Source organism: Lactuca serriola, chromosome 2 (genome assembly GCF_051521515.1).
Source record: "Lactuca serriola cultivar US96UC23 chromosome 2, Lser_US96UC23_V15, whole genome shotgun sequence".
Taxonomy (NCBI): domain Eukaryota; kingdom Viridiplantae; phylum Streptophyta; class Magnoliopsida; order Asterales; family Asteraceae; genus Lactuca; species Lactuca serriola.
Genome location: NC_136409.1, coordinates 112,929,782 through 112,943,051, shown reverse-complemented (window position 1 = coordinate 112,943,051; position 13,270 = coordinate 112,929,782). Strand labels below are relative to the sequence as shown.

Below are 13,270 nucleotides of genomic sequence, written 5' to 3'. Positions count from 1 at the left end.
TTACGTTGTGATGTGGTTTGATCAAACAATGTTTTTAATTATTAATGTTTTATAAAGTAATGTTTAAAAATGAAATTTTTTGATGTGAAAATTTGGTCGTTACAAGATCATCAAAGATCAGAGAGAAAGAGAGAGAGAGAGAGAGAGAGAGAGAGAGAGATGGAGAGGAGAATATCAACATAGATTAAAGAGGGGAGGAGAAAGAGTCTTCGATGGTAGGAGATTGGGGGATCACCGGAAAAGAGACTGTGGGGACTGTGGGTGGCTCGTTGAAACAACGATGAGAGAAAACTTCTCTTTACTTCACTATCTCACCGGAAAATAGAAACACGAACCTCCAACAACTAAGAACCATCTTCTTCCTCAAAAAATCGGTCATGAAAACCTTGAAATCGGACCTTGAAAACCAAGGAAATCCATGTTCAAAAGGTATGAGTGTTTATCATCTGTATATTTATCATCTGGGTTTACAAGTTTCTCTAAAATCAGAACTTGAACCCTTGAAATCGGACCTTGAAAACAAGCCATATCACCACCACCATGGTTCAACGGTTGAAATAGAAATGTTGGTCTCGCCATCGTTCATCAGTATGCATCCCCTACTGTGTGTACCTGGATTTCATCTTTGTTCTTATTCATAATACATCAATTATCATGAAAGTATAAATAATTGTGTTCTTGTGAAATCAAAAGGAAGATATGGTCTTGTTAATGGGGGGTTAGGATAAAATAAAGAATCGCAGGTGTGTATGTGTGTGTGTGTGTGAGAGAGAGAGAGAGAGAGAGGGGGGACCCCCTTTATATTTCATTGTTTTTTCTTTTTTTTTTTAGAATAAATAAAAAATCTCATAAATGGTCCCTAGGTATTGAAATGACGAAAATACCCCTCCGTTAACAGTAGAAAGCTAACGGAGTTAGATTGAAGGACTAAATATTAAAAGTTTTGAAACCACATGGACCATCTGTGAGATTTTTTGAACTTAAGGACTAAACTTGATATTTTCGAAAATCACATGGACCATTTTTGAATCTATGTTACGAGAAGTATAACGTATAACGTATATATATTTTTTTCGCAATTTCTTCTTTGTTTTATAACTTTTTGTGGAGATGCTAGTGCCTAATAGGCCGTACCCGCCAAATCTAAAAAGCAATATTTCTTTGTTCCTCATACCGCCACGTGTACCGTCAAACCAAAAAATTCACAATTTATTTTTCATCAAATTTACTAGTGGTCAACCAACTCACACATCGACCACACCTACACACATACATACACCATCCAACTTCACCTCTTTCAATTCAATTTTACTCGCAAATTCCGCCATGGAAGCTGCCTCTCATACCTGTTGCAGAATCGACTCCCTTCCTCGCTCGTTAGCTTCTAACGATTGCAGTACCAGATTCACCGCCGGTCGCCGTTCCTTTCCGAGCATTGTTAGGGTTAAGCGACGGAATGGAGTGACTCGTGCTGTCGCAACTGAACCGAAGCCCAAAGCAGCCGATCCTAGAACCTCAAGAACCGTCAATGGATCTTCAATCAACGGCACTTCCACGGTACATTAATATTTTCTCTTGCTTTCATTTCTTACATGTAAGTTACATGTTCTGTCTGTGAAGAAGTATTCATGTTTCGAATTTGATTTGGTTTATCTTCAGAGAATGGAGACAGTTTCACAAGAGATTAAAAGAGTTAGGGCTCAGATGGAAGAGAACGAACAATTGGCATCACTTATGAAAGGGCTTAGGGGTCAAAATTTAAATGATTCTAATTTTGCTGCCGACGATGTTGAACTTCGCCTTGTAGAGGTCTTATTCGCAATCCATCACTTTTTCTTCATTTCAATCATTTCTTAATTTTTATAAATAAGAAGTTAGAACTGTCAATCGATATGGACACATATGTTCTAAAATCGAAATTTCTTGATTTTCTGTTACTTTTTTCAGACTGATGAAAGTAGCGAATTATTGCCGATGATATATGATCCTGCTATCATCTCTGCATATTGGGGTAAAAGGCCACGAGCTGTTGCCACACGTATCCTTCAACTGACGTCTGTTGCAGGAGGGTTTCTTTCTCGTCTTGCTTGGGACGTGATAAATAAGAAGGTTAAAGAGGTAAGTTGATCTTTCATGCAGTCTGCACATCTCTTTTATGATTTTGATCTTTGTGAAATCACAAAAACCATATAGATTGTGATTTTTTTCTGCTTCCCTTATTCTTACTTCTGTGTTGTTTTTTTTTGTTATGTTGATCAGAATGAAGTTTCTCGGGCAATTGAGTTGAGGGAAATTGTAACCTCTTTGGGTCCCGCATACATAAAACTTGGGCAAGCATTGAGCATTAGGCCAGACATATTGTCCCCTGCTGCAATGACTGAACTTCAAAAGCTTTGTGATAAGGTTCCATCATATCCAGATGACATTGCCATGGCACTTCTAGAAGAAGAACTTGGAGAGCCATGGCAAAACATCTATTCAGAGCTCACAACTTCTCCTATAGCAGCAGCCTCACTTGGGCAGGTGTATAAGGGCAGATTAAAGGAAAATGGGGATTTGGTTGCTGTTAAGGTACAAAGGCCTTATGTACTTGAAACAGTAACTGTTGATTTATTCATCATAAGGAACTTAGGATTGGCTCTTCGACGTTTTCCTCAGGTAAACTATTTGTCAAAATGCAGTTTCATATAACATGTTCTGTTTTTCTTGATTATCTGAGGGTAGAAAACAATTGGTTAATGTTATTTGACTATTTGTTTGTTTCATTTATAGATATCTTTGGATGTTGTTGGGCTAGTTGATGAATGGGCTGCCCGTTTCTTTGAGGAGCTTGATTATATTAATGAGGGTGAAAATGGAACATATTTTGCAGAGATGATGAAAAAAGACCTTCCACAAGTAATTTTTTCCCTTTAATCGAATGTGTTTTGTGTCTTTTTGAAGGATACATAATTACATATTAATAAGTTAACCTATTCTAGGTTGTGATACCAAAGACATACACTAAATACACATCAAGAAAAGTTCTTACTACACAATGGGTAGATGGTGAAAAGCTTTCACAAAGTACAGAAAGTGATGTTGGGGAGCTAGTGAATGTTGGAGTTATATGCTACCTAAAGCAGGTATACTTTTATAGAATAAATGGAATAGTTTAGAGAACATGTTAAACTTCATTTTAAAATAAATGTTATCTATCTTTTTTTTTTTTTTACTCATTGTCTTTTGCAATGTAGTTGCTTGATACAGGCTTCTTCCATGCTGATCCACACCCTGGAAATATGATTCGCACTCCAGATGGAAAGCTAGCTATTCTTGATTTTGGTAAGAATTAATTATTTAATTCTTTAATTATTTAATGTTTTCATTGTTGTGGTAATGGTCTAATGGAATTGAAGGAATTCTCATATAAATCTTTTTATATTATAAGTAGTTACAAGTTATAGGCTTAACACTATTCTATATATTTATTTAATCATTATTATAGAAATTATTATCTACAAAAATAAAAAAAACTAAACATAATAACAGCTAATCAAAACCCAAATAAGTTTATAATAATAAAAAAAATCTTATTTTTAGAAAATACTATTATAATTCGGGTTAATCTCAAAAAAGACCTTATATTTTGTGTTTCTTATGGATTAAACCTCAATTTTTTTGCCTGAAACAGACCTTGTATTTTTTCATTTTCTCCGAAAAAGCACTCAACTTTGTATTTTTTTCCGAAAAAAACCCTCAACCTTCTAAATGCGTCCAAATAACCCCTCAACTTTTTTAGTTTTTCTCGAAAAGAACCCTCACATTTTACAATTTTTTTAAGAAAAAAAATGACTTTGACTATTTGAGTATTGTTTTCCATACAGGTCTTGTAACAAAACTGACAGATGATCAAAAATATGGAATGATTGAAGCAATTGCTCACCTAATTCATCGAGACTATGATGCTATTGTTAAAGATTTTGTGAAACTTGGTTTTATTCCAGAAGGGGTAAATTTGGATCCAATATTACCTGTTTTAGCCAAAGTATTTGATCAAGCCCTTGAAGGTGGAGGAGCAAAAAATATCAACTTTCAAGAATTAGCATCTGATTTAGCACAAATAACATTCGATTATCCATTTCGCATTCCTCCTTATTTTGCTCTTATAATTAGAGCAATTGGAGTTCTTGAGGGTATTGCTTTAGTAGGGGATCCAGAATTCGCCATTGTTGATGAAGCATATCCTTATATTGCACAGGTATTATTTTAAATTTATTTTGCATCTTTCATTATTTGATATTTAGGCTGTGTTTGGCATGTCATAGCTAGCTGATTAACTGGCTTATATGCTAGGTTTTTAGGAGCTTTTTGAAAAATTTCCAAATATACCCTTAGTTAATTATAAAAAACTTATTATTCTAAATGCCCTTTTATGTCATTTTATATCTTTCAACTAGTTTTTATCAAACTTCATTTTTTTGTCAACTACCTTATATTTCAGGGGCTTTTTGAAAAATTTCCAAATATACCCTTAATTAGTTATAAAAAACATATTATTCTAAATGCCCTTTTATTTCATTTTATATCTTTCGGCTGGTTTTTAGCAAACAGTCATTTTTCGTCAACTACCTTATATTTTAGGAGCTTTTTGAAAAATTTCCAAATATACCCTTAGTTAATTATTAAAAACATATTATTCTAAATGCCCTTTTATTCAATTTTATATCTTTCAGCTAGTTTTTATCAAAAGTCATTTTTTGTCAACTACCTTATATTTCAGGAGCTTTTTGAAAATTTTACAACTATACCCTTAATTAATTATAAAAACCATATTAATCTAAATGCCCTTTTATGTCATTTTATATCTTTTAACTAGTTTTTATCAAACGCCATTTTTTGTTAGCTACCTTATAAGCTAGCAGCTAACTTTTCAGCTACCTGCTAGCTTTTCAACTAGTCTGCCAAACATAGCCTTAATCTAGTGTTCGCATGTGCATGCCTTTTTTTAATATTTATTTAAGCATTTTACTAGAAAAATATTTATATTTTTGGCAATTTGCAGTTTAACCACTTATATTTCATTTTTTTCCAATCAAACAATAAAGTTTGAAATTTCTAAAATTAGCCAATCTGACATGTGGTCAAAATGGTTGATTTGGAAAGTAATTGGTGAAAACATGACAAAATTACATGATATATAACTAGTCAAAATGGTTAATTTGGAAAAATGTTATTAAATTTGAAAATTACAAGTTTCATCTGATATAACAAAAACAAAATTATCGGTGTAAACTGATATAACAAAGTCAAAATGGGTAATCTGAAAATTAAAAAAAAAATGTTTGAATTGAAATTTCTATGTTAAGTATTTACCACTTAAGCTACAAAACTGTCAAAAATATACTAGTTAATCGAAAATATAATGTTGTAATAGAAAGAAATGAAAGCATGATGCTATTATACATAAATAAATATAATTTCTCAAATTTGGTCCCTGTATTTAGCGGTTTTATTTCGTTTAGGTCCAAAACAGAATCTTTTTTCACTTGATCTGTTAAGCATTCGTAAAGACTATTTTTCCCTCTAGTAGATGTTTACAAAATTGACATTTTTTTTGGTAATGTCAGAGGCTACTTACTGATGAATCACCACGTTTAAGGAGTGCTTTGCGATACACAGTGTATGGAAAAGCTGGAGTTTTTGATGCTGAAAGATTCATTGATGTGATGCAAGCTTTTGAGAGTTTTATAACAGCTGCCAAAAGTGGTGGAGGGGAGGATCTAAATGGTGACATGGCAGAGCTTGGACTCCTACAAAATCAGACAAACTTCACATTCCCAAGGTTTCAATCACCTGCATCTCAGGAACAACTACAGCCTATTCAAACACGAGCAGCTTTAGCATTTCTGTTATCCGACAAAGGGAATTTCTTCCGAGAATTCCTCTTAGATGAGGTACTAAACATGTTTTCGTCTTCTCTATTAAAAGGCTAAAATACCCTTGAAATAAATAAAAGAGAAATCTCCAATAAGGTCCCAATATTTTGGTTAGTTTAGGGTTTAAGGGAAATCTATTATAAAACCCCTACATTTTGATCTCATATTCAGTTAAGTCCCTATATAATTTTTTTTTTCTGATTAAGTCCCGAATACCGAGAATTTTATTCACTTTGACCTTTTTTACCCGGTTAACAGGTCACCAACTTTCAAAATTTAGTTTCGAATATGTTTTTTTGCTTTATAAAATCATATTTATACAAAACAATATTTTCACATAAAAAACCTTCTTTTTTCTATATAAAAACCTTTTTTGGTGCTAGAAATAAAGGTTTTTATATAAAAAAAAGAAGGGTTTTTTTGTATAAAGATGATTTTATAAAGCCAAAAAAACATATTCGAAACCAAAATTTTGAAAAAAAATATATGTAAAAATACTAAATTTAGGATGAATGCGTAAGAAAATTTTGAAATCTGGGCCAAAAATGTAAATTTTGGACCAAGTTTGTAATAAAATTTAAAATCTGAGCCAAAAGTGTAAATTTTGAAAGTGGGATACCCTATAACCGGGGAAAAGGATGAAAATGAATACAATTCCCAGTAGTCGGGACTTGATCAAAAAAGAAAAAAATATAGGGACTTAATTGAATATGAGGTCAAAATGTAAGGACTTTATAGTAGATTTTCATACAGTTTAATCCCAAAGTAAATTTTGCTTACAAAAAAAAGACAGATTACCGGCTTGAACTTCGGAATAACCATTTTTGGCTGTTTTTGCAGATTTAACCGGTAATTTGTCTATTTTTGTTAATTGGTCAAAATATTGGAACTTTACTGAAGATTACTTTATTTTTTACCAATAACCAAAATATTAAGACTTTTCTGAAGATTACCTTTGAACTAATGTATATTTTATGTTATTTTTTACCAATAACCAATATTGAGACTTTTCTTAAGATTACCATTGAACTAATTTTGGTTATTGGTAAAAAAAACGTAATCTTCAGAAAAGTCCCAATGTTTTCACCAATTAACGAAAAAAGACAATAAATCTGCAAAACCGGTCAAAAGGGTTATTTTGAAGTTTTAGCCGGTAATCTTATACCCTAAACTGAAGCAAAATATTAGGGCTTTATTGGAGATTTCCCTAAATAAACTAAAAAAAAAAACTTGTGTTTTGTTGTAAACAGATAGTGAAAGGCATTGATGCTGTTACAAGAGAGCAATTGGTCCAAGTCATGTCAGTATTAGGACTCCAAAATCCCACCCCAATTTTCAGCATGGTTCCTACCTTTGTAAACATCAGGCCAACTGGCTTAATCCCTTACATAACAGAAGAGGACAAAATCATACTCAACAATGTTCAAAAAATCATTGAATTCCTAACCTCTTCAGATTCAAGACCTCGATCATCTGATCAGGTATGTATTCAATTAATATCATTTCATATTGTCATGTGTAACAAACAATAATTATTGTTTTTTTTTTTTTGTGTTTGATTTATGTACACAGGGTTTAGATGTGAATCGCATAATTCAAGAGCTTATTCCAATAATGCCTGGCTTATCAGCCAAAGTGCTACCAGAAGTGCTAACCAGGCTATCTTCTAGAGTTATGGCGCGTTTGATTCGGGATACGTTTTTGTAAATAAAGTCCACCAACATGGCCCACTGAAATACGTGCGTATATATAATTATATACATATAGGAATTGTTTGTGAAACTTGTATAAGTTGATACCTGAGATTGATTTCTTTGCAAGTTGTATACAAAAGTCAACTCGGAAAATGGATAGATGTAAAGTAAGAAAAAAAGGAAAGTAGAAGAGAGATATTAACTACTTTTTCTAGTCCTCTATCTGTAATACAACACATTCTAATGTGTAAATTTATTCACAAACTCCTGCTCAAAACTCAAAAACATTTTCTTTAACTTCTTAGAAACCATGGATTCAAACTATGTTTGTGTCAAACATGTACATATATTATTTAATTATAATTATAATTATAAAATTTATTTACAAAAACTAAAGAATTGAAATCGACAATAGAATTTTCTTTTTTGTCACACAAAATTCATGTGGTTGGTTGTCCTCCATTTTAACCATTTCGATTCTTGTTTAACCTCATTGTATCTTTCTTTCTCCCTAATCCTTTCTCCATCCTCAAGTGATAAGAACTCATTAAAGATAGTTTGTTTTACCTCAAATGAATAAATTGCTTGGAGTAAATTGGGGAAGGAAAGAGAAATTTTGTAATACAATATTCTAGATCTATATGTATCGTGTAAGTTCACTATCTTTATATAATAATCCGATCATCCACATGTCCTGATAATCTGTTTGAATGCATGAAACCTACAAAATACAAATCATATGTAACGGAGGCCTCATACATTTGCTATGAGAGCATTTTTTTTAACATCCTTAAAAAACATACAACCTAACTATGTATGCCTCAACCACAAAAAGCGGGCATGTTTTACATAAACACATGATACATTTATTCAAAAAAAAAAAAAAAACCTTAATACATTATGAGAGAAAAGGTAGACTACGTTCTCCTGATGCATAAGAGATTATATTCCTTTTTAATGGAGCAAAAACATTTGCGCCATTGAATGCAGCAGCTCTTAATATATTAAGTGGTCCAAAGTCAACAGAGTAAGCTTTCTGAAAACCATCCAAAACTGCCATCATTGCTATGTTTGCTGTTTTTCTCTCAGTTTCATATTTCTTCAACAAAGTTACCTGCACACGTGGCAAACATCATTAAAAGTTAAAACACATGTAATTTATTATAAAATTATTACTTTTTAGTTATTTTGAAGAGTTTTATATTGGTTTGGTTTATGGGAATCAAATGAATTTCGTATAACTGGTTTATATTATATGTATATATGTATTTACAAAAATAAAAAAATTGAAGATGATAGAACCTTGAAAAAACCAGATAAGTTATTATATTATTAGGGACCATATTATTAATACCTTGTAAGCTAAATTTAAAAAATATATACAATTTAATCAAAATAGTCAAAATTTGCAAACATATTAGTGTCCTTAACAATTACATAAATCAAAACCGGTTACATCTTACATCCTAATTTTCATTCCATTTCTTTAAGGAATGAAATTTATCAAGATGGAAGGAATCACAATTCCATTCCTCCTCTGATTCCATCATTCATATAAAAAAAGAGGTTATGAAACATGAATTATTGAATTACTTACCTCACCAATATCCGACCCCACTGCCACACCATCACCAATCACATTCGAAAGCGCCGCCACGTCAGCATACCCCATATTAACCCCTTGACCAGCCAACGGGTGAACCGTATGCGCCGCATCACCAATCAAAACCACACGTTTCGCCACATAATCATTCGCATGCATCAAAGAAAGCGGAAACGCCATCCGCTCAGAAACCACCTTCACCACTTTCGGCGGAATCTCAAATCCCTCGTTCACCGCCGATGTCACATTGGGTTTGAAAAACGACGGAATCACATCACCGCCAAGAATACGCGATTCCGGCCGTGGACCGTGGCCGGAATCGAGCGCGTGGTTTACGGCTTTGATGAAATCGTGTTGGTTCATTATTTTGTGATTTGATGCGTCTTTTGGAGACATGGTCCAAACGATGTTGCTAAAATTGTTGCCAATTGGGAGAAGGGCGATGGGGCCCGCGGGGAGGAATCGTTGCCATGCAGTGGAGTTTTCGGAGGGGTGTTCGACGGTGCAGATGACGGCGCTTTGGGAGTAATTCCATCCCGTGGTTTTGATTCCGGATAATTCACGGACACGTGATTTGTTTCCGTCTGATCCAACCTGTTGCAAAGGAATGGAATCGGTTAGAAGGAATTGGAATCTAACAATCTGTCATGTGTTTGGTTGGAACCAGGAGGGAAATGGAATGGAATCATAAATGAGTTTTGGAATTTTGTTTATGTTTGAATGTGTTTTTGTTGTTGTAAATGTATATGATGAGGGTATTTTGGTCTTTTAATATAAAAAAAAAGGATGGAATGGAATCTTGGAATCTGTAATGCGTTTGGTTGGAAGGAAATGGAATGGAAAACGATAAATGATTGTTGAAATTTTGTTATGTTTGAATGTGTTTTATGTAATGCGAATGTGTTTGATGATGATGAGGGTATTTTAGTCTTTTAATATAAAAAAAGGATGGAATGGAATCTTGGAATCTGTAATGCGTTTGGTTGGAAGGAAATGGAAAGGAATTGAATGAAAAACGATAAATGGTTTTCGAAATTTTGTTTATGTTTGAATGTATTTTGTTTATTGTGTATTAACAATGATGAGGGTATTTTGGTCTTTTAATATAAAAAAGGATGGAATGGAATCTTTCAAAAGAATTGGAATCTGTAATGCGTTTGGTTGGAAGGAATTGGAATGGAATTGAATGAAAAATGATAAATTGTTTTTGAAATTTTGTTTATTGAAAATGTATATGATGATGAGGGTATTTTGGTCTTTTAAAAAAAACTTTGATCCTACAAACTTACCACCAATTTAGCATAGACATTTGTGCCATCAGTCAACTCCAACTTTGCTAAATTTCCAAGACTCTTTGATGAACCATTTGAAACTGATGAACGGGTTGGAAGTGACATTGATGACAATCTTGCAGGATAGATTGTTTTCTTCAAATCTTTCTTCTGTTCAATTTTGAATTTATTTCCATCAATCAAAACATATTAAATGACATGACAGAACAGGTTGTACTGTGTCAGTCAGTCTCTCTGACACTGTGTTATGTAAATGCCCAAAAGGTCATTTTAAAACAATTTACTTACCTGCAAACATGACAATAAAGATTTATGCAGCACCTTGTTCTCCACAACACATCTTTCAAAAAAAAAAAAAAAAAAAAAGATTATTAGATAATGTGACAAATTATAAAAAAAAAAAAAAACAAGAAAATGTGCTTACCCTAAAACATCTTTGTCTGCATCTCTTGCGTTGTACCTTGTGAACCCAAACCCAGTGTAATCCCATACCTATGAATGAAAAGGGTAAATTAGGAAATAAAGAGCGTCTTTGATAGTGGAATCCTGGAAGGGCAATTTCGGCATTTTTTAGGTTTATTTTCTGTTACAGGGTTAGCCTATAAGATATTGGGATAGTGGAGAGGAAAGTTGGTTGCTATTTTGGTCAAAAACTAAAGACTACTCCAACAACTACAAAGATTATGATTAAAGAATTCTATTGATAATTAATTATTACCTGCATTTTATCAAAGTAAGCATGTCGATGTTGTTCAACAAATTCCCAAGCACCAATACCTACAAAATAGGGAATCCCAAATTCCCAATTATTGTTTTATAGACTAAAAGGCTTGAAAAGAAGAAAGTATGTGAAGATGAAGTTCCCTTTTTGCATAGAAAAAGAAATCAAATTAATACCTTTAAAAAGAGATATAGTTGCAGGTGTGACTGTACTGACCCTTGGATCTGGGGGGTCATCTTTCTTGATGGAGGGCATATTTGTCAAAGCAGGATTGCTGTCAATTATGGCAATAGACAAGTGTTTTGTCAATGGCATACTTGCTGCAACCAAATAGGACAAAAAGAAAACATGGGGTGAAAATATAGAAACTAAAAAGACATAAGAATCTCTAATATGTGCAAAAGACGTGAATGCCCTCCTCATCCTGATATCCTAAATAGCCCTAGAAAGCTTCTCCAGTATCTGCTTTCACTGTTTGTGTATCCATGTTCTACTCTATTTTCAGCTTTATTGATTGTATCTATTTTCATTATTTGGTCATATAACACTATTATTATTTCTTTATTGTGGGTTGATGTTGATTTTGATGTTACATATAGTTCTTATGATGGAGGGCATTTATGTAATTTGGGCACTGTTGTTGTAACCTATAAGAGAACTCATGAAGTAGAATAAAGTTGAGAGAAGAAGATAAACAAATACCTAGTGAACAAGCAAGGGCCATTCCAACCATGCCACCTCCAACAATAGCAATGTCATGCTGAGGAACATCATTTGTAACACCTTCATCTTCCTAAAAAGAAAAAAAGAATGATATAAATTGAAATAATGGAGGACAAAATTGAAAGAAAACATTCTAGTTGATATGACAGAAATCAAATGTATATCAAGAAACAGAAACATTACTTTGTTAAATTGGGTTTCGAATGGAACATTGTTTAATTTTGTCGACGCGTCATTGCAAAATGTCCTTGAAGCCTGTTTGAATGTGAATATGTTTGAAGCAAGCCTTTTTGTTGTAATCAACCTATTCCAACAACAAATTATAGATTAAAAATCTGATCAAGAGTACTGAAATTAGGAATAGGTCAACAAAACTGCATCACTCTCAGCAACAAATGCAGGACTGATACTCGTATTACCCGTTCTATACAGAAACAGAGCCCTAATCTCTTCAAATTTAAAGCTTACAGACATTTCGCCCACTTTTATATTCAAATTAACAACAATTAAATGGAATCAAAGCCTATAAGCTTCAAAATTTACACTTAATAATCGAATTATAGGATCATGGCTCATATAACAGAAAATCAAAACATCATCAACAAACACCATGCGTATTTCAATTGACAAGGGCTAAGTGGTTTACCTGCTCATGACTCCGGAGGTTTTGTTAAAGACTGGGAAAAAAAAGAGTGAAAGAAGGGGCGGAGGTGATGGTGAGAGGGGGGGCGTCTTTTTCCTTTCTACGCACAGTTAGGAGGTAGTACGTGACTCGTTGATGGACGCAAAAATTGGGCTTCAATTTAGAGGGGCATAAATCATAGACAAAATTGCAAGAATGGTGAAATGAAAATTTTCATTTTTGACCAAACAAATTTCGAGTAGCATCTATAAGTTTTCATTTTGTCAATACAAAACAATTTAAAACATCTTCCATTTGTTTTTTTGTTTTTTTTATTTAATTATATTCTAACTAAAAATTAATAATAATAAAAAATAATATATATATATATATATATATATATATATATATATATATATATATATATATATATATATATATATATATATATATATATATATATATATCCTCCCTAATAAATCAAAATTTGTTTGTCACATGTCCTCTTTGGATGACATTTTTCTAAAATTTTTGAATTTTCTATTTTCTACTTGTCATTTTATTATATTTTTCATTTTATTAAATTAAAATTTCACATTTAATATGTAAGGTAATATATATGTAAGATATTTATTAGAAAAAGTTTATGTATGTAATATATTGAATGTATTAAAGCGTCATAATTTTAATAATTTAT

General features: G+C 32.5%; 2 protein-coding genes across 2 annotated transcripts; one reads left to right on the top strand and one right to left on the bottom strand.

Moving 5' to 3' along the window:
* The first annotated feature begins 1,258 nt into the window (after positions 1-1,258).
* Positions 1,259-7,876, top strand: LOC145086633 (Protein kinase superfamily protein). The gene is made up of 11 exons (XM_079024451.1): positions 1,259-1,557; positions 1,660-1,809; positions 1,948-2,118; positions 2,260-2,658; positions 2,773-2,898; positions 2,982-3,125; positions 3,237-3,324; positions 3,867-4,240; positions 5,610-5,936; positions 7,169-7,399; positions 7,491-7,876. Exons 1-11 carry the CDS (start codon positions 1,327-1,329, stop codon positions 7,623-7,625), a joined length of 2,376 nt encoding a protein of 791 aa, XP_078880577.1. The 5' UTR covers positions 1,259-1,326; the 3' UTR covers positions 7,626-7,876.
* A 380-nt stretch (positions 7,877-8,256) lies between these two features.
* LOC145086634 (FAD/NAD(P)-binding oxidoreductase family protein) lies at positions 8,257-12,756 on the bottom strand. The gene is made up of 10 exons (XM_079024452.1): positions 12,598-12,756; positions 12,135-12,255; positions 11,931-12,021; positions 11,405-11,548; positions 11,226-11,284; positions 10,932-10,999; positions 10,796-10,847; positions 10,505-10,657; positions 9,210-9,809; positions 8,257-8,726 (listed from the first exon to the last, which is right to left on the bottom strand). The coding sequence occupies exons 1-10, from the start codon at positions 12,603-12,605 to the stop codon at positions 8,511-8,513; spliced, it is 1,512 nt and encodes a 503-aa protein (XP_078880578.1). The 5' UTR covers positions 12,606-12,756; the 3' UTR covers positions 8,257-8,510.
* Between the last annotated feature and the right edge of the window lie 514 nt (positions 12,757-13,270).